The 22,000-nt window shown below is 43.5% G+C and overlaps 1 protein-coding gene across 1 annotated transcript in view; it reads right to left on the bottom strand.

The window, feature by feature from the left end:
- Positions 1 to 22,000, bottom strand: part of WHAMM (WASP homolog associated with actin, golgi membranes and microtubules) — a 79,311-nt gene that overhangs the window by 28,369 nt on the left and 28,942 nt on the right. The window contains exons 4-6 of the mRNA XM_082254026.1: positions 12,879 to 13,048; positions 9,224 to 9,389; positions 5,240 to 5,418 (exon numbers count right to left, since the gene is read on the bottom strand). Of these exons, the coding sequence (XP_082110152.1) occupies positions 5,240 to 5,418; positions 9,224 to 9,389; positions 12,879 to 13,048 (515 nt within the window). The remainder of the gene's footprint in view (positions 1 to 5,239; positions 5,419 to 9,223; positions 9,390 to 12,878; positions 13,049 to 22,000) is intronic.

The raw sequence follows: 22,000 nt of genomic DNA, 5'->3' as shown, positions 1-22,000 counted from the left end.
TGAAGAGTCAAAGTGAAGAGTCAAAGTGAAGAGTCAAAGTGAAGAGTCAAAGTGAAGAGTCAAAGTGAAGAGTCAAAGTGAAGAGTCAAAGTGAAGAGTCTAAGTGAAGAGTCTAAGTGAAGAGTCTAAGTGAAGAGTCTAAGTGAAGAGTCTAAGTGAAGAGTCTAAGTGAAGAGTCAAACTTCTTGGCCCCACCTGCAAAGAGCGGAGAGAAGACCCATTTTATGCTTCCTTGGGTTTTTGGAACATAGCACAACTCCATCACTTCTTATTTGACTCCCTCCCCTCTGGGAGCTACCGATTACCACGGTCACCCTTTAAAAGACTTGTCTAGAAAGAGACCCCATCAGATATACCATTATCCTCACTTTAGCTGCTGCTGACCTCCTCGAAATCCAAATACCCTATTCTTTTTATTCCAACATGGGAAGAGGCAATAGACCTTTCCTTCACAGCAGCCCAAATAACAAAATAGTATACTTTGCCCACAAATCATTCATGGAACTGTGTTACATGCCCTCTTCTCTACAGTCTCTAATAAATGCTTATGATGTGATGAAGGAATAAAACAATCCTAATATATTTTGGAGTTTGCCACATCTGCCAATAAGTCACATGTACTGGGGACAAATCTATCCACTTTATTGTTGAACTGAAGCTACCAAAACCACATCTAATGTCTCCCAATGGTGACATATGTCCCAGGACATCTCCTGATGAAGATATCATTCCCATATAATGCTGCTGAGATTCCAAATTACATTTATGTGGAAAACACTGCGCTACCAAATAAAAACAAAAATGTGGTAAAAAGGGAAAAAGTGTGTAAACCAAAATGTTATAAATACAACAATAGATCACTATGTGAATAGACCTATGCTGTGTGTGAAAAGTTGCTATTTTAAAAGAACAGTGAACTTTGAAATAATATTAAAAAAACAGCGCTGTTCACTCACTATTAAAAAGAAGTTCATCCAGCTGTAAAATAACAAACAATAAGGTTTAAAAAATCCAAATACATATGTCTTAATATATAAACCTATGTAAAGCCTAAATAAAATACAGTCTCATATGTGTAACATGTGACAATCTTCATCCCAGCTTCAATAGTACTCATCCCGATCTGGTACACACTCCAAACACCATATGATAATCGGCAACACCAGAAACCCAGGACCTTTTTGCTACAGAAGGTCAATGTACAGCATGATCTTCAATTTAACGATGCAATTTCTTTGTAGTCTCTGCCTCGCCGTCAGAGGTAGTTAGTCTGACCTCAGTTTGAATCAGAGGTGTAAGTAAAAAGGGAACTAAATAGTGTATTACAGCTTTTTATTTGGCTCAAAGGAAAAAAATAACACTTACACTTTAAGAGCCGGTTCACATTAGCGCGACTTGTCAGGCGACTTGTCAGCCTGACAAGTCGCGCTCCCTCGCGGTCCATTGACTGCTACAGGACCTGTTCTAATAGGAGCGACACAAGTCGCTCCGACTTAGAAAAAGGGTCCTGTACTATTTCGGGGCGACCTCGGAGCGACTTGCATAGACTTCCATTATGTGAAGTCCATGCAAGTCGCTCCCAAGTCGTGGTGCAATGTAATGCACAAGTCGCCCCCAAAGTAGTAAGGAGTCGTGTCGCCTCAGTGTAAACCGACTCTAAACGTGCATCACATCACTAGTGGTACCAAGCAGACTTCAAAATATAAATGGTATCCCACAATCTGGTACTGTTAGTATCCAAGTCGGCACCTACTGTAGAAACAGTAAATAATGCAACATCACCCTACATGTTTCATCTATTGACTTCTCCAAGGCCACGGAAGCCGCAGAGAGAAGCCACCATAACAGACATCTTTGAATATTTAACTAAAGAATATTGTCCAGAGACGCACTGAATTTGTCTAAAGCCGTAGAAATTTTCTGTTGCAAGGTTCTTGAGTGGAACCAAGCAAAGTGCCTTGAAGGTGGGAAGCTATAACGAGCAGCGCCCTCCTGTATTGAATGGTATTGTAACTGTACTGTCTGTCCTCAGGTTGTAAAGTGCCTCGCAAACTGTTGGCGCTATATAAATCCTGTATAATAATAATAATAAATACCATCGGTTCAAGCATTTACACGTGGTGGCTCTGCAGGGAAGGACAACATTGGGATTGAAGTTTCTGAACTTGACCCTGCAGATTTGACAACTTCTTCCAGGAAATAAAACCTTGAACTGAAGGATATCCAGAAGGAGATCCAAGAAATGTAATGGAATCCAAGATGCCTTTGATGTTCAGCATCTATTCAAAGTCCTCCAAAGTCCACAGTGTGATTGAGATTCTGGAGTTCAAGGTCAGGGAGATTTGCTTTCACAGCAGATCATCCAATTATTCAATGACTGGAATACCTCTAAGACGAAGACGACCCAGAACTAGTGCGAGAACCTCTGTGTACAAACACTCGGGCCTGAGACAAGCCCAAAAAGGGAAGAACCAAAAACTAACAACGGGTGTGGCTCACGGCAAAGCTAAAAACTTACCGATGACCTGGAAAGATGAGAATGTGACATCACATATGTCAATAGATGCCAAGAGGTCTCTGAGACGAAGAGAGGCAATAATTGACTGCATAGATTCCAACATTTACCACTGTGTATAGTCAATCTATAGTCACATGGGCTGCTCAGATGTGATCAAGAGGAAATGCTCAGCATGGAAACTCCCTGAAAACTGAGCATGTTCAGAGTTGCCACCACAGCTGCAAAATCCCTAGCTGAGTTGGAGGCATGAACAGAAGATGGAGATAGAGAACAGCGGGATCAACCCGTTATTTTTTTTTTTTGCAGAATACAGAAAACGAAACCTCATAGTGACTGAGTGAGTATGAACAGCATGTAATACACCATTTATGTGGATTTAGTGACACTTTAAGCCGGTTCGACTCTCGGCTGGTTCAGCAGGGACCAGCCGAGACTGGATTCAGACAAGAAAGAATGACCGCACTTCTGATGGATTTTCAAGGAAAGGAGTATCTTTATTCCACATCAACCAAATGGCAGGTACAGGTACACACTGTGATTGCAGGACAATAGGTGGACGCGTTTCACGACTGGATATGTCGCTTATTCATCACCCAAGACCAGCCGAGACTGGAACCATGTATGGGCAGGCCGAATGTACAGAAGGATGATCGATCAATAAACTTGAGTACAACCAGCCTGTCAGAGGTTACATGTGATTACTACTAGCGGCTAATAATACCGCTAGAAGTAATCGCTGTGTTCTCACGTCAACAGCTCCCCCCGCTGAGAGAACACAATGGCTCTGCAGGAAATAGTCTCCATTTATGGCCGGCATTAGAGGAGGACAGGGATTGTCATTATTTTGAGATGTTCATAGGATCACATCTATGCATTTTCTAGTGCGTTTGAAGATCTGCAGAAATGCACTACAATTTATTTAACATTATTTCCTATGGGTCCCATTTGCAATCTTTGCAGTTTCCTGCAATGCTTTGTTTTTAAAGGTGCTGGATTTTTTATTTTTTTTTTACATGCAGAACGGTGGTTTTGGCTCTATTGACTATTGGAACAGCATCAAAAATGCACGTACATGTATTTTTCGTAGGGTTTTGTGTTTAACAACCAGTCTCCTCCTATCAGAAAAACACAGCATCAAAAATGCATGAAAAACTTGCCACAAAAACACACCAACCACACACCCATAGACATGAACCTAGCCCTATAGTAAACTTTCCTACTAAAATGTTGTTTACTGGCTTCATTATATACTCTTAAAAACTAATAATTTTATATCACAAAGACCACATTTACCATGCAAACTGGTTGGAGTTTAGCTATAAAATGGAGAGTTCACTATAAGCCCTTTGTTAGCTTGGTCATCTATGTCATTGCATGACACTAAGGGGTTTATTTACTAAAGCTAGAGAGGGCAAAATTAGTCACAATCCTGCAGATAAACCAACCAGCTTCTAACCTCAGCTTGTTTAATTTAGCCTTAGCAATAAAACCTGGAAGCGGATTGGTTTCTCTGCAGAATTGGGACCAATTTAATCTCTCCCTCTAGCTAAAAGGTCCTTTCACACAAGCTTTCCGCTTTGCTCAGCGGGGGATCAATCTGCGATCTCCGCTAAGCAGGCCGATGACAGGTCCGTCTCCGCTCACTCTACTGAGACAGACCTGTCAGAGCCCCGCTCTCCTCTATGGGAGCTTGGATGAAGACGGATCGTCTGTCCACTTTCACCTGATCCTACACAATCTGATTCTCCAGACGGATGGAAAATAGAGTTACCATCCATCTGGATTTCACAACCAGGACCTGATAGCAGCGGGTATCTGCAGACTTGTCACCGCTGACATCTGCTGCTCAATATAGAGGTGCATGGAGTATCCAATCAGGTCCGCCTGAAATACAAACAGGCGAAACTGATCGGAAAGCCTGTGTGAAAGAGGCCTTAGTAAATAAACCCTTTGTGCCGGTTCACATTTCTGCGATGCGGGAACGCTGCGAATATACAGCATCTCATCTGCACCCCTGGCAGTTCACACTGCCATATGCAATACGCTGGGGGTGCCAATTATAAGTTAACAACACCCCCAGATCAGATCGCATATCGCAGTGGAATCTGAAAGTTCGCACAGAATCGGATTGCACTAGTGTGAACCACCATGCGATCAGATTCTGCTGCGGACCAAAAAAAGGGTCCTGTGCGTGTTCGGTGCGATTGCGGTGCGAATTCAGCCATACAAAGTGTATGGCTAATTTTGCACCGCACAGAGATCGCATGTGATTTTAGGAACAGTGCGCTCCGAATTACATGCGATCTCTGTCATCGCAGAAATGTGAACCGGCACTTAAGCATGGGCTGAGGCTTGTAAATAATGAAACTAAAGAGACAAAGTAAGGTTGTAGAATTCCCAGTTAACAAAACCAATACAGATACATTAACAAAAAGAAAAAATGTAGTGACCGAAGTTCTGTGCCAAAACAAACCTTGGGGTCCCATTCATACCTTTTCTTTTTAAAGCCAAAAAAACGCATGTGTCATAAGAAGCAATGTTTTTCAATGAGGCTGCTCAGATCTCTGTGCCTCCCAATAAAATAATAAAAAATGCGTAAAATACATTACATTATGTTAAAAAATGCACTAGAAACAGACAAAAGCTGACACAGATAGTTATGAACCTAGCTAAGCACAAAAAATACTCTTGCAGGAATTTATTTCAGTTAGTGCCACCTACCTTCTTGTTCCGCAGCAATGCTCGTCTTGCACAGATCCTTCCTCGTTTAGACTCCAGCTGCTGCACCTTTCCTTTCAGCATCTGGTATGTGGAGCTGTTACTGTGATGGGACTGTGCATAGGCCTGAAGCTCTTGGGGATCTTCACATGTGTCATAGTAGACAACCTCATCCTCTTTCTCTACAATCACAGAAAACATGTCAGTATAATAAGATTTTAGATCGTGACAAGCAGAACCCTCAATACACTTTTGGGTTGATGTACTAAATGAGTAGAGTGTTTAGAGACTTCTTATTGTAAATGTTCACTGATCTTAGTAAACACTGTGAAACTAGATTTTCGCCAATTTTTCGCCAATCAGCAAATTTTATGTGCAAGCCAAAATTCTTTTAGTGCTGGTTCACACTATTGGCACTTTTCCACTGCAAGTACCGGCTCGGCTCCACTCGGCCCTGCTTGGCTCTGTTTGGTTTTCCACTGCATGGTACCGCATGGTACGGTGTTGGAACGGTTCGGTACGGTTTGCTTTTCCACTAAAGTAAAGTGGGTGGGATAACATTGATTCTCTGACCAATCAGTGGCTAGTAGTGACAAACAGTCAAGGCTGCATGCAAAGGATTGTGGGATATGGTACCGGTACGGCCCTCTTGGAACCACAACTGAGGTGGTACTGTTTAAGCGAGCCGTACCATTCGGTTCCATGTAGTGGAAAAGCGCAGCCGTGCCGTACCGTTCCAACACCGTACCATGCAGTGGAAAAGTGCAAACGCGAGCCGAACCGTTCGGTTCCATGTAGTGGAAAAGCGCCGCCGTACCGTACCAACACCGTACCATGCAGTGGAAAAGCGCAAAAGCGAGCCGAACCGTTCGGTTCCATGCAGTGGAAAAGCGCCATATGTGGTGCGAGAACTGCATGTGATTTTGAACAAGGATCGCACCACATTCCTGTTCAAATCACATGTGATTCTTCAGCAGTGCAATATGAGGCATTATTCTGTATGGCTCAAATCACACCGAATCCGCACCAAAATGGTGCAAGACCCTTTTTTTAGCTGCACCAGAATCGGATCGTGTGGGTGTTCACACCCATGGGTTCTGATTCTGAAAATCGCACTGCGTTTTGTGAACCAAATTTGGGGGTGTTGTTAACATACACACCCCCAGAGGTGCGCATGAACAGGGTGCGGTTTTCAAGCGGTGTGGAATCTGCAGCGAGTTCTGCATCACATCAGTGTGAACTGGCACTCAGGTATTCACGGGGAACACAAGTTCACCTTACTTATTAAGCCCTCTGAATTACACTCCTGTTTCTGCAGACTTTTCTAGATTGCTGCAAGAATTTTCTTAGAAAAACAAACCTACCAACTATCAAAATGAAAAAAAAATAAAATAAAAATAGCATAATCAGGATTAGGTGGAGAGAGATCAATAAGGTAAAACATGAACAATTATTACTAAACTAATAAAAGCACCTTTAAGAGCCACAAAAACTCTTATGCTACAAACAACCCAATTAAAGCGGTAGTAAAGTCTTTTTTTGGACTTGTGCCTATAATAAGGCTTACCTGTAGGTACACTGAATATCTCCTAAACTTGGGGTGTTTAGGAGATATTACCACCAATGGATGCAGCTGGTGAAGTCACCAGTGCATGCATTCTGAAGGTCCGTCAAACCGTACCGGACCTCCAGAGGTCCATTCTGCATGTGCGGGAGTGACATCACTGCGACTCCGGCCACTTATACAGTCGGAGCCCACAAACCCAGAAGGAAGACCGGGTGGAATGGATGGAAGCCCTGTCAGCGGTGACAGCTCACCACTGGAGGGCTTCGGTCTAAGGTATTTCATAATGTGCTAGCATGCGATGCGAACAACAATTAAATAAGTGCCCCCAAAGGAATAATATATATGGTGATACACTCCAAAAATCAATCCAAGTGCAGTATGGGGGGATATTAGGTACCCCAGAAATGAATGCTATTCTATATTCTAAAAATGTTTTACAATGTGGTTAGTAATCATAGCATACAATGAAGTTGAAGGGGGTCCACAGAATATTGTCTATAGCTATGAGAACAGTTTCATATGCTAACCCATAAGGGGGTAGGGAATAATAGTACTGAATCTGCAGGACTGCCTGTAAGCTTATGCCCCGTACACACGTGCAGATTATCTGCAGACTTTTGTCTGCAGACTTACCAAAACCATATAATATGAGGTCAAACCTAAACACTTTCAATTTGTATGCAATCCGGCAGGCCCTTGCACTACATAGAAAAGGTAAATCTGAAGACAAAAGTCTTCAGATAATCTGCACGTGTGTACGGGGCATTAGGTTGAAATAAAACCTTTCTGGACACCCTCGGTCTCCGACTGCTCCCAATAAACCTCAACAAAAAGTGCTGGGGTGGTCAGAACATGTACATTGGGATAGACACTTGTAGGACCCGGAAGGGACACAAAAGTTTAGGGTAAAAAGCCAGCAGCGGCACAGATGTGATCTCTCATTTTTTTCCATGATTCCATATCTGCCTATTTGCCTAAGAAGAAGAATTGACTGCATAAAGAGTGTCATAGGATGGAGCCAAGTAAGAGAGACTGCACACAGAAGACTTCTTTTACTGTAATGAATAGAATGAAAGCATTAAGGTAAAGAATATTCTGCCTTTAGAACCACTTTAAACAAAAATACCTGGGGTGGTGATAGAGAAATGCTATTCAGCTGAGAAGGTGGGGGCCAAATCCACACTTATGCAACACCAGCCTCATGTATAGCCAAGATACTGTATGAAAAGCTTTTGATGTCCAGGGATAACAGATGGGCGCTTCCTTTATTTCACAACATAAGTGCAATATTCATCTGATATTGTCATCTGCTCGTCTATTGTATGGTAAACCTACTTATTCCTTGCTGATGAGAAAACGAATACCTATGTTCAAGCTATAGAATTGTAGCCAGCAGCTTAACATTTAGTGAGTGTATTTTTTGTCCCTGATTTTCTATCAATATTAAAAGAGACAAAACTGCTTCTATGAATTACTACTTTCCTGGCTGCAATGTCACCATATGCACTAAAATGGCGAGAAATTTTCTATCCCCCCCTTACTCTTTGTCCTGATGCATGTTCATTGTCTGATCTCATTGTGGCATGTAGATATTGGGGTTGATTTACTAAAGGCAAAAGGAAATGTGCACTTTGCAAGTGTAGTTGCCCTCATTTTCTCCAGAACTTAAATACATTTAGTAAAGCTCTGCTGATTTCCATCATCCAATCATGTGTAAGCAAATATATTTTATTTATTATTTTCCTTGCACATGATTAGGTATTCTTTACAAAGTGGCGCTTTACCATATTTAGGCTCCATTCACATATAGGCGTTTCAGATCATGGGCAGAATTGCCACAATTCTCCCCGTGATTCCGAACCGCTGCAAGCCGCGGGACGCCCGAGCGATTCTTGTGACTTGCAATGGCACCCCAAACACGGCGCAATTTTGGCACGATTGTCACCCATCGAATCACGGTAAAATCATGCAAACAGAAGTAAAAGAACTTCTTTTGGGCGTCAGGCGTCCTGTGATTCTGTTTGCGCGATTTTACCGCGAATCATGGGATGACAATCGCAGCAAAATCACGCCGCGTTTGGGGTGCCATTGCAAGTCATGGGAATCGCTTGGGCGTCCCTTGACTTGCAATGGTTCAGAATCGTGGCAATTCTGCACACGATCAGAAACGCCTATATGTGAATGGAGCCTTACTAGTCTCTGGGGAAAATTAGTGCAACTGCACTTGCAAAGTGCACAGTCTATTTGCCTTTAGTAAATCATCCCTACTGTCATTATTATAAAAAGATACCAGAACCCAGGAACTGCATGAATAAAGGAAGAGTTTTAAACTCAACGACAACATATCTGTTACTAGCAAACACATCATTGTTAGCAAGGTTGATCCAGAATACATTATATGAGTAGATGGTACTGATTACCCTTTATCTGCCTCCGCAGTGAGGCGAGTTCTGCTGTAAGCAACATTTCTTCATACTTCAATATCTCAAACTGAACATCGTAAAGCTCTAGTTGCGTCTCATAGTACTGCAGTTCCAGCTCATCAACCAGTGCCATGGCCCCAAGGCCCTCGCTTAGGTTCTCCATCTGTCAGTCCAAGCCAGTTTGTACAATCAATAGAAAAACTCAACAAATAATAGAATACATACAAAAACAACATAGAAAATGTATTCTGACATAGTAATATCACTAGTATAGAAAAAAGTGATGCAATGCCAAGGAAGCATAACTCCAATGATAAAAGTGAAGACAGATAATCGGAATGGAACATGCTGTCATTTGTATGTGTGTGCCATATACTCCAATGGTCTTATTTAGTAAAGAGACATCAAGTGCTAATTTTTAAATTTAGAACCATTTAGAATTTACATTGCTGAAGTCAGTGTAAGATGAATGGGTAGGGATGAGCTCAGACATTTTTGGACATGAGTCTGAACCCGCCTGTGCTATCCCTGCAGACCGCCAATCATAAATGGGAGAGGAATTCCCCGCTGCTGCACATATACAAGGGGTGTGTATAAGTGTGCCGCCAGGGCAGGAATGCCTCAGCCACTTATGATTGGCTGTCCAAAGCGACAGCTTGTAAGTGGATTGCTCAGGCGGGTCTGGACCTATATCTGAGCACACCTGAGCTCATTCATCCCTGGTAATATAGGTTATTGCACAAAAATTAAGATCTCTTTATAGAATAAGACCTCATGTTTGAGAATGTATGAGATTTTGTTTCTTTATTTATGCATGTACATGCATGGGCTTCTGTGCAGATACTTTATTAGCAAGCATTTTTCAGGGTAAACACACGTTTCTAGTTGCATTGTTACAAATGTACATATTTTTATATAAAAGCTGCTTTGGAAAGTTGAAAATGCAGCAGAAAGTTTCAGAAAATCCATGTAGAATTGTTAAAGTGCTAGTAAACACATTTTTTGATCTTGTGCTAACAGACGCCCCCTGTTGAAGTCGGAAGTGACGAAGCGCGTCGGAGCGTGGCCAGATGACGTACCCGGCAATTGCTATCGAGGTGACTGAGACTTCCGGCGTTCCCTTCCTTGGCGTGGAGCCAGGTCATGGCTACGGCTGTCTGCCTCACAGCTGTGTTCTAGAAGGGCTTATATTTCACCTATACCAAGTGAGTGCATTATCTGTTATGTTGTTTCTTTAATAAAACAGTCTGTACAATATTGCACTAGTGGAGGCTCTTTTTGTGTTCTCCTATATATGGTGGATTGTCGGTGGAGGAACGGCTAAATAGAAGGGGGAACCTACATTGGACCATACATTTACTAATGCGATTCTGGCTCAGTTCACGAGAGTGATTGAGCATGGTGCTCTGGTGAGTTGCCATCTATACCGTATGCCCGGCACTTGGTGGTGGAAAGTGAGGTGATCCCTTCAGCATTTCACGGTGTTTGGGAATCCTGCTGGAACACTTATATACACTCCTGCACTTGTGGCTTAAGGACTGTGGGACATTCAGTGTTTTTTATATATTTTATTGCTTTTAAACATATGTTAATTTCATTGGGGTTCATCCTTTTTGCCTGTTACCTGACATTTAGAGTGTCAATATTTGCGCTACTAGTAATATTCTTTCTCTGATTCAATATTATTATTTCATTATATTTGTTTTTTAAGTGGCTGCATTATATTCTATTTCTGCTCAGTGATATAAGCTGACACCTCCTGAAGCGCAGAGATCTATACAGAGGTCATCATATTATTTCTAGCTATAGATTTTGTTGCTATAATAAGGCTTACCTGAAGGTACAATAAATATCTTCTAAACTTGGGTGTTTAAGAGATATTCACACTGGATGCAGCTGGTGACAGAATGCCGGACCTTCAGAGCTCCATGCCGGAGCCCAGAAGGAAAATCAGGGGAAGATAGAAGCCCTGTCAGCGGTGACAGCGCACCACTGGCGGGCTTCGTTCTAAGAGAAGTATTTCATAATGTGCTAATATGCAATGCATACTAGCACATTATGCCATTGCCTTGTAGGGGATTTTTTTTTTTTTTAAAGCCGCAGTTTACTACCACTTTAGACATTGACCAGATGTTTACACAAGCATTCAAGTTGAACTCCAGGAATTAGACAATCAACCTTTGCAGTGGCCCCCCCCCCCCCCGTCATTTCAAGGGTTAAATGCTTGATTAGTCTAAAGCCCTGTACACACAGGCCGAATGTTGGAGGACATAGACCGGTTCAATAAAAACTAGTAGGGTGTACCAGGCTTTAGGGTGCAGGGATAACCTGTAATACTTACCCTATCCCTCGGGCTAATGGGCTCTAGTGCTGTTCTCTTCTGGCTGAAGCTGTCGGTTGTGAGTGGTCTCTTGGCATCATGTACAGTGCAGGAAACATTAAACCTACATTGTAGATGGTGAAAGTGAGCGTGCAACCGCGGGTGAGGGCACCTTAGAAAGGCGGCACCGCTGGCCATAGATGAATCAAAATTTGGCTGGTTCAGCTGGGACTGACTGAATTTTAATCCATCTACGGCTAACAGAAGCTGAACTAACCATCAACTATTGCCGAACGGGAATGTTGTAAAATTTTCATTCGATCAGCGGCTGCAGCACTGATCAGTGTATTCTGAAAGCAGAGAAGTCCTGGCTGTCAGAATACTATAATACAGCGGGGAGGATTCTTCCATCCACCTCACTTGTGTGGAATCTGTAAGTAGTACACCTTTATCTCTGCACCCCAGACTAAAACATTTAACCCTTGGCGTGTAGGATTTTAGAATGTGTGTATATGTAAGTGTATATGTTTTTTGTCTGTATTTGAGCATGTACAAATAGAATGCATCTACACGTGGATATACAGTATGAGAGACAGTAAAAATGTGAGAACACTGACCACAGTGGGCATGGCAATGCTGAATAAGAGTATTACATGTAATTTGCCTGCATAAATATTTGCAGACAATACAGGAAATGACTGCACATGATCTGTGATCAACATGAAAACAGAGAATATACTATAGATAGGCACAGCGTGTGGGCAGTGACTAGGACTACATTTACACAGGGACTGAAAGAAAGGCAAGGTAACACTGCAATGTGGGTACAATCACCCCTTTTATAAAAGGGAGAGACCCAAGTATGTGGACACAGTTAAGCAAGCCATACATTATACAATTTTCTTCCCTTTAACCATGGGTTAAAGGAAAGAAAATTGCTTAATCGCCCTTAAGCACAGTGTTGATGGAGGTATGCTATTGCTGAATATGCTGTGCTATTGTATCCTCCCAGTGGGAGGTTTCCCAGCCCTAAGAATACATTGATCACTGTTGGCAGCTACAGCCGCCTGCAATGATCACAAGAGAAAAAACCAAAAGGCTGGTTGTACTGAAGTCAATCGACAGACTGACATCAGTACAACCAGCCTGCCCAAAGATGTATCAAAATTTGGCCAGGTCGTGCTGAACTAGCCAAATTTAGATCCATCTACGGCCAGCCTTACTCTGGAGGTGCATTTGCCTGCCTGAGCTGGACAATGTCTGTCAAATAAGAGAACCCCTTTAAAGGACCACATAAAGTAAACATGTTCTGCATTCTTCTAGGAATCTTACTTTCTGTGTAATATCGGCCCTCTTCTGATTCAGGCACATCTCCTTCGATCTCATATGCTGAAGGGTTTCTTTTGCTAACATAGATTTAATCCTCTCCAGTCTGGGTAGTGCTGAGGCCCACGTGGCTTGTCCAAATCTCTTCCCATCTTGCTCCATTTGTTTCTGCATGGCTGCAATAATAGCAAGATACTATAAATCAATTTACTTGCAGAGTGCAAAAGTCTCCCCAAAAAGGTTTATAAAGCAGAAATTACCCATTTAATTTTTAAAGTAGTTAACTGCATGTGAGACTGCACACAAAATGCATGATGAGATCAAGTCAATGGCACTAGAACTGTAAAAATGTCAAAAACAGTGACTATTGTACCCATTCAGATCCTGATGTCCTCACTCATGCGATGTGTTAATGTGTTAATGAGTGTTTTTCACATTATTTTGTGCATTGCATTAAGGCAGCCTTTTCAAATGAATAGGCAGGCAATGCACTAAAATGTCCAAATAAAAGGATATGCACCACTTGTGGCAAAGCAGTGCACCACAATGATGGCAGTGCTTTACCGTGTGCTGTAGTAATGTTGGTAATAGGAAAGATGAAGCCGCTCAGGTGTGTCAGTCCAACCTGGTGCTGGTAAGACCCGCCATCCGAATAAATGCAAAAGAAATTGTTGGAACCGCACCCAGGTAGATGAAAACAATTGAAGTACTGTACTTTATTCTTTAAATCAAAATATGAACAGACAGTGCACGGAACAGGTAATCCAGGTTAACGCGTTTCACGGCGCACACAGCCGCTTACTCATAACCGTAGTGCTGTAGTAATGTTGCCTTTACGGAATGGGGGGGGGTATTCAAAATTAATTTCTCAATGCTCTTGGGACTGTGACACACTCCACTGCAAAGGTGTGCAAAGGCCCGATTAGGATTCTAAAAACCATGCCGCACAATTCCACAACAGTGCCTCATAAACCTGAGCTTACCCATGTTATCCAATGAAGCTGTGGATGATTTTAAGCTGAAGAGATAACATTGTAGACAGCTACAGAATATACAAATCCTCAGAGGGAGACTTACGTAGCTGCTACAAAGGTACTAGTGTGAAAAGGGCCCTAAGGCTCCATTCACACCCTGGGGAAAGGCCCTAAGGCTCCATTCACACCCTGGGGAAAGGCCCTAAGGCTCCATTCACACCCTGGGGAAAGGCCCTAAGGCTCCATTCACACCCTGGGGAAAGGCCCTAAGGCTCCATTCACACCCTGGGGACAGGCCTTAAGGCAGGGCTTGACAAATTTTCTTTGAATCTAGGAGCCAGCTAAAAAAGTTAGGAGCCAGTTTTTTTTGTTAGGACTCTGTGACGATCCTACTGACGGGAACTGTCAGATTCAACATCTGTGGTCATATATTGTCCTTGTGGAGAAGGCTGCACATAGGTGCGGGCGGTGGCAATGGGTGGGTGGTGGCACATTTTGGACCTGCCAAGAATCCGTATCGGACAATTTATGTACAGGGCTGTATGCCACGCTGTTGTACATGGAGCTAACATTGTGTTAAAAGACAGGAAAACGTGCACTACTGGAATATACTGGGTGTCAACAGCCCCGTGAAAATATACATAAATTCAAAAGTAAAAAACAGGATAAGGGAAAAGCTGCTATGCTGTTTTTGATGCATTAAAAAATCTTAGAATGAAAAAAGAAAAAAAAGGAGGGGGGGGGGGGTTTGCGGGGCATGATAAAGTTGTACTTTATAATTTGACAGTTTTTTATATATGCACTTTGTTTTTTTTATTAGCACTTTATTCGAGAATGATATTTTGTTTTTTTATTTGCACATGAATTAAGCAATATTGTGATGTGTATTTTCCAAGTAATATTTGATACATTGCACAGGATACAGGTGATATATGCTGTATATTTTTGTAGGTTTGTACATGGGATTGGCTCCCCCCCCCTTTTTTTTCATTATGGGGCTAAAATTAAAATGAATGTATCCACTTCGTTGCCGCAAAAGAAAAATTAACAAATGAACTATGCAACAAAAAGTTTGGAGGACTACTAGGCTCAGTAAGCTATTGGAAAATATGATAAAGCAAGAAAAAAAAAAAAAAAAAAATTAAAAAGGGAAAAAAAATCTAAAACGGAGATTTATAAATTCTGCATCCAACTGATAAAAGATAAATAATTTGGTGTGCCCGGGCTGGACATGTTGGCAGGCAGGGGATTACCTCCTCGCACTTCTCCCGTCTCTATGTTTCTTAGGCTTCGAGTCGTCCTTTCGCTTGCGGGTCATGCTGTCCTGCTCGTAGGGGTGCCGTGCGGGTGCAGAGCGGGCGAGATGGAAGGCTGGGGAAGCTGTAATAGTCGCTACGAGCCTAATGGAAGCGGGAGCCGGATCAGAGCGCGTCCATGCAGGTTCCCGGTCGGCCACGCCCCCCCCCCCCCCCCCCCGTCTCTATGAACTGCTCCTGCCTCAGCACCTCTTCTCAAGAGCTCAGCCTCTCGTCCAACCAGAAGAGCAGGGTGCTCTGGTGCCGGGAAACCACCGACTATCATACCCCATGTTCCTGAGCCAGGCCGCCGCTTTCCTGAACCAAGCCACTGCCTCCCGCAATACCCTAAGGGAGGGCGCTAGCAGCAGTAGGGATGACTGGCTTTCACTGGACTTCACTCTGCTCGCTGCTCACTCCTCCCACCATGTCAGCAGTGGCTGCGCCGCTCTCTTCCTGCTCCATCCCCGCCGCCGCCGCTAATCACGTTCACAGCCAAGACCTCGCCCTGCAGCCCTGTAGCAGAGGCACCTGTCACTGACAAAAATCCTGGCGCCAGGACACGTTCTAGTCGCAACGGCGACCTGGCGCCTGGGATTTGTCAAGCCCTGCCTTAAGGGTCCATTCACACCCTGGGGACAGGCCCTAAAGCCCCATTCACACCCTGGGGACAGGCCTTAAGGGTCCATTCACACCCTGGCGATAACCCGTAAGGTTTCATGCACACCCTGGCGATAGTCCCTAAGGCTCCATTCACATCCTTGCAACAGGCCCCAAGGCTCCATTCACACCCTGGCAACAGGCCCTAAGGTTTCATTCATACCCTGGCAACAAGGCCTAAGGCTCCATTCACACTTGGCACCCAATTGACGTTCATCCTGCGATTTGGCACGCTGATTTTCACTTAGCAAAACCTGCATGTAAGCTCATGCCTGGCTCAGGGCTGAAACTGGGTCCATGAGCTACTTTTGAGTGACAAATGTGCATAGGGCAGCCCTATTATGTGCAGTGTTAATTTACTTGACGACCAAAACTAAAAGCAATACTTTTGTTTGTTTATGAGACGTTATATATCACAACGGCTGAATCGGTTTCTGTAGTGCATGTTCAAACCTTAAAAGAGAAGTATGGGATTTTTTTTTCCAAGAATAATACCTAGGTGGATGCAGCATTGACCCGATGCTGCATCTGTTCCTTGCCGGCTCAAACACTGAGAACCGAGCAATCAAAGACCTTTGAACACTCAGTTCTCAGTGCTCCGCGAGCAGGGAGCTGGTGAATGTCAGTCACCGCTCTCTGCTCTGCATCGCCCCCCCCCCGCTCCGAACTCACTGGAATGCTGAGTGGGGGGGGGGGCAGGAACGGCTTGCTCAGGCTCTCAGCAGCTCTCAGAGAGTCTGAACCAGGTGCCGGTCCAGGGTTCTGGGTGGATCCCGACCATATGGTTGCGATCTTTCCCCAGCCTGGACCGGCTCTGCGACATCAGCCAACAGCAGGCTTCAGCATCTGTGATCCACAGGAAAAGTACAGCCAAATGAGCTGTGGCTGTACTTCTCCTTTAACCGTTCCCGACCACACGCCGCCTATTTACTGCGGCAATGTGGCTCTCCTGCGCAAACCGACGTAGGGCTACGTCGGTTGCGAGCAGGGAGCTAGGGGGCGAGCACGCGTCTCCAGCAGGGCGCTCCCGCCTCCATTTGGCAGCGGGGAAGCCGTTGCACGGGTTAGGCGGCTCTGATTGCCCCCTGACACCCGGGATCGATCCCGACTGAGAGAGAAGAACGGTCATCTGTTGTAAACACAGCTGACCGTTCTTTTCCCTGGAATGATCACAGAGACCCTGTGACCCTTCTATATAGGATCACATGTCTCTATGGTCATTTCAGAAGCCACGCCCCCCCACAGTTCGAATCACTCCCCTAGGCTCACATTTAACCCCTTGATCACCCACAATGTTAACCCCTTCCCTGCCAGTGTCATTATTACAGTGACAGTGCATATTTTTAGCACTGATTACTGTAGAAATGTCACTGGTCCCCCCAAAAGTGTCAAAAATGTCAGTTAGGGGTCCGATCTGTCTGCCGCAATGTCGCAGATCGCCATTACTAGTAAAAAAAAAAGAAAAATAAAAAAACAATAAAAATGACATAAATCTTTCCCGTAGTTAGTAGACGCGATAACTTTTGCGTAAACCAATCAAAATACACGTATTGCGATATTTTTTTTTTACAAAAAATATGTAGCAGAAAACAAATTGGACTAAAATGTTAAAAATTTTTGATTTTTAATTTTTTTTTTTTTTGAGAATGTTATATAGCAGAATGTGAAAAATATTGTTTTTTTTTTCAGAATTGCCGCTCTTTTTTTGTTTATAGCGCAAAAAATAAAAATCGCAGAGGTGATCAAACACCACCGAAAGAAAGCTCTATTTGTGGGAAAAAAAGGACATCAATTTTTTTTGGGTACAGTGTTGCACGACCGCGCAATTGTCCATTAAATTAACGCAGTGCCGAATCGCAAAATATTGCCTGGTCATTAAGGGGGAAATCGTCCGGTCCAGAAGTGGTTAATACCATACTGTAATTAATAACTTTATTAGATTTTTTACTCCAGGAATATATAATGAGTTTACAAATTCTACAGAAACACAAATAATGCATTACAAATTTAAACTAAACACTTTCCATTTTAGTTGACTAAAATTTACTAGAGATTTTAGTCGACTAAATCTAAAACAATTCAGATGACTAAAATACTAAAACTAAAATGGCACTCTAATCAAAAGACTAGGACTAAAACTAAATCAAAATTTGATGTCAAAATGAACACTGATTATGCGCAACACTGATGAAATCATGTGAGAATCACCCAAAGTTGTGCGTGGGAACATGAGTTCCTGCTACTCGCAGTGTGAACACCTAAAGGTTACATTTGGTTCCACCCTATTCTGCCTCCCACGCCTCCTTGATGTGGTATGCTGATTCAGGGTCAGAAAAAAATAGTGATTTGCTTATAGATTCAGAGGTTAGATAGAACTCTGATCTTTTGACATGCATTGACAGTAACAGCTGCCTAAAGTATATCCAACACCCTCCCAAATAATGTAACATAACGCAACTCATATTCAGAAGTTGCATTAGGTGTTTTGTCGTTTTTTTTTCCCCCTTATTGTCCCCTGGTAATCCAACTAGAAACACACTTCCTGTCTTAGAGTGTCTCCACTCTGGATGGATGAACAACGGAGACACAATTGGATAACATCATTGTTAATCAGGGGAAAAAGTCGCAGGACAAGTCGCACAAGTGTGAAAGGGACCTTCAAGTCGCAGTGACTTCAAAAGTAGTCCCTGCACTACTTTGGTCCGACTTTTATGCTACTTAAGGTTCATAGACCTCAAGATTGCACAGACATTGCTTCAAGTCCAGTAGTGATTGAGCGATAATGGTTTTTCGTTGCCGATACTGATACCAATATTTTGGCCAATGCATATCGGTAATCGGCCGATATTTTTGTACATTTAGAAACATTTTCTTTTTTTTACTTTACAGGTACTTGTGGAGGGATCTGGGGGTCTAACCCCGAAACCCCTCCTCTGCACTTAAAAGCATTCAAAATGCCAAGTTTGGCTGTTTTGAATGCTGTCATTTTTTTTAATCTGGCGCTGAGTACCCGGAAGTGATGTCACTCATGACATCACTTCCAGGTTTTTGCATGGAGACCCGATCACAGCCGAATGCGGCTTTGATCGGCTCTTCGGCGGCCATGCAGGCTGGTTATCCGGGTCTCCCGGTGGGACAGGAGACCCGGGCGAGCCACGGAAGGGGGGGGGGCTCCTTGTAATGCTCTCAGCCGCTTTCCTTCTCAGCCGCATCAGTTGTCATTACAAGACAGCCGACCGTCGGCTATGGACGCCGGTACCGGGGTGATGCCTCTAGCTGCAGGCATCACTCCGGTACATGCACTTTCCCGAAATATCGGCAATATTGGTAACCTCAGGGACCGATTCCGATATTTCAGGGAAAGTGCATATCGGCCCTCGATATATCGGCTTTGCCGATAATCGGTCAATCTCTAAAGTCCAGTCAAACTTGCGGCAAAATCGCATGACATAAGGTCGCACAAGTGTGAAAGGGGGCCTAACATTTCTAAAAAATAAACTATCTGCATTGTCTGTGATATTCTGATCAGTCAATGTAGCCTACAATTCCTGCCTCAGACATGGCTCTTGTGATGAACACAACACTGATGAAATATGTGCCCATATTCTGCCATCTGAATACATCCTTATAAACACAGTAAAAGCTTTATTTTCTGAGAGTTTTACATTATATTTCAGAGGGAGTCCTGCCATACTACTATGTAGACATCTCCTGGGCACAGTTAAAGCGTATATATGGTCAAAATGTAAAATCATATATTCATTTCCACATTGTATTCCAGTTATTTCTAGCCTTCTATTATTTTGGAGGATCAGGAAGTTTGTAAACTTACTTTGTGAAGATCCCCACATACATTTACTTCCTTCAATTCTGTGACAGGTATTCACAATAACCTGTACATAGGCACTACTGTGTCAAAGATTTCACAGAGCCTGCCTTCTGCACTGCAGAGGTGCTGAGAGGAGGAGTTTCAGGAGGCGGAGTCTGTACCAGAATCACTGCTTGCAGGCAGCAAGGTACCATGGGATATATAGTCCTGAGATACTGAAAGTAAACAGCAGAGAAGAAGCTGCAAATCATGGCAGTGTTCCGTCAGAACTTGCGACCCGTCAGATTAGGTAACGGAAGTGATGTTCCGTCACCTGAATACTAATGCCCCATACACACGTGCAGATTATCTGCAGACTTTTGTCTGCAGACTTACCTTTTTTATGTAGTGCAAGGGCCTGCCGGATTGCATACAAATTGAAAGTGTTTAGGTTTGACCTCATATTATATGGTTTTGGTAAGTCTGCAGACAAAAGTCTGCAGATAATCTGCACGTGTGTATGGGGCATTACTGCGCATGCGCAGGTTTGCTAATCTGACAGAACACCTGCAGTCATAAGACACCAGTAGACATCTTACTACACCCAACTATGTCTTCACAGTCATTTAACGAATAAAGCGAGCGTACATGAAATCAATATACACTGCTCAAAAAAATTAAAGGAACACAATTAAAGTAAAACACATCAGATCTCAAAAATGGAAATATCTCATGCTGGATATCTATACTAATATGGACTGGGTAATGTGTTAGGTACAAAAGGATGTCACATTGTTTCATGGAAATGAAAATTATCAACCTACAGAGGGCTGAATTCAAAGACACTCCGGAAATCAAAGTGAAAAAATGATGCAGCAGGTTAGTCCAGTTTGCTGAAATTTCATTGCAGCAACTCAAAATGGTACTAAGTAGTTTGTATGGCCCCCACGTGCTTGTATGCATGCCTGACAATGTCGGGGCATGCTCCTAATGAGACAACGGATGGTGTCCTGGGGTATTTCCTCCCAGATCTGGATCAGGGCATCACTGAGCTCCTGAACAGACTGAGGTGTAAACTGTCAACGTCAGATGGACCGGAGTGTGGGGGCCATTCAATGGTATCAATTTCTTCATCCTCCAGGAACTGGCTGCATACTCTCGCCACATGAGGCTGGGCATTGTTGTGCACCAGGAGGAACTCAGGGTGCACTACACCAGCGTAGGGTCTGACAATGGGTCCAAGGATTTCATCCCGATACCCAATAGCAGTCAGGGAGCCATTGTCTAGCCTGTAGAGGTCTGTGCGTCCCTCCATGGATATGCCTTCCTAGACCATCACTGACCCACCACCAAACCGGTCATGCTGAAGGATGTTACAGACAGCAGAACGTTCTCCATGGCTTCTCCAGACCCTTTCACGTCTGTCACATGTGCAGAGACCAGTGGCAGACCTGCCAATTCTGGTGTTCAATGGGAAATGCCAATCAAGCTCCACAGTGCTGGGCAGTGAGCACAGGGCCAACTAGAGGACGTTGAGCCCTCAGGCCCACCTCATAAAGTCTGTTTCTGATTGTTTGGTCAGAGACATCCACATGAGATGCCTGCTGGAGGTCATTTTGTAGGGCTCTGGCAGTGCTCATCCTGTTCCTCCTTGCACAAAGGAGCAGATATCGGTCCTGCTGATGGGTTAAGGACAGTCTACGGCCCTGTCCAGCTCTCCTAGAGTAACTGCCTGTCTCCTGGAATCTCCTCTATGCTCTTGAGACTGTGCTGGGAGACGCAGCAAACTTTCTGGCAATGGCACGTATTGATGTTCCATCCTGGAGGAGTTGGACTGCCTGTGCAACCTCCATAGGGTCCAGGTATTGCCTCATGCGACCAGTAGGGAAAAAACATGTCAGTCGCCTCCACCTGTAAAACCATTCCTCTTTTGGAGGTTGTCCCATTGTTGCCCATCTAGTGCGCCTGTTAATTTCATTAATACCAAATCAGGTAAAACTGATTAACAACCCCCCTCTGCTTCTTAACTGATCAAATCAATATCCCAGGAGTTTAATTGACTTGATGTTCTACTCAAATTATTATTATAGAAAAAAAGTGTTCCATTAATTTTTTAGAGCAGTGTAATATATTGAGATCTATCAAGCTGTTTTCATGTTACATTTTAAATGCCTAAAGGTTTACCGCTTACCAGTGCGGGGCATACCAAGGCCTCCACCACCTTCCTACTGCTGGCAGGTGGCTAAATTCTTTCAAAATTTAGGAATCAAAACAGTATCCGGGATGTCAAAATACTACATTTATTTATATACGCTCCCTTTATTGGTAAAATGACTGAAATTCAATACATAGCTGGGTGTAGTAAGATGTACGCTGCCGCCTTCTGACTGC

This window comes from Pelophylax lessonae, assembly GCF_965119305.1.
Source record: "Pelophylax lessonae genome assembly, chromosome: 4".
Classification (NCBI taxonomy): domain Eukaryota; kingdom Metazoa; phylum Chordata; class Amphibia; order Anura; family Ranidae; genus Pelophylax; species Pelophylax lessonae.
Note: the sequence above shows the minus strand (reverse complement) of the source record. Positions and strands in the feature narration are given on the sequence as shown.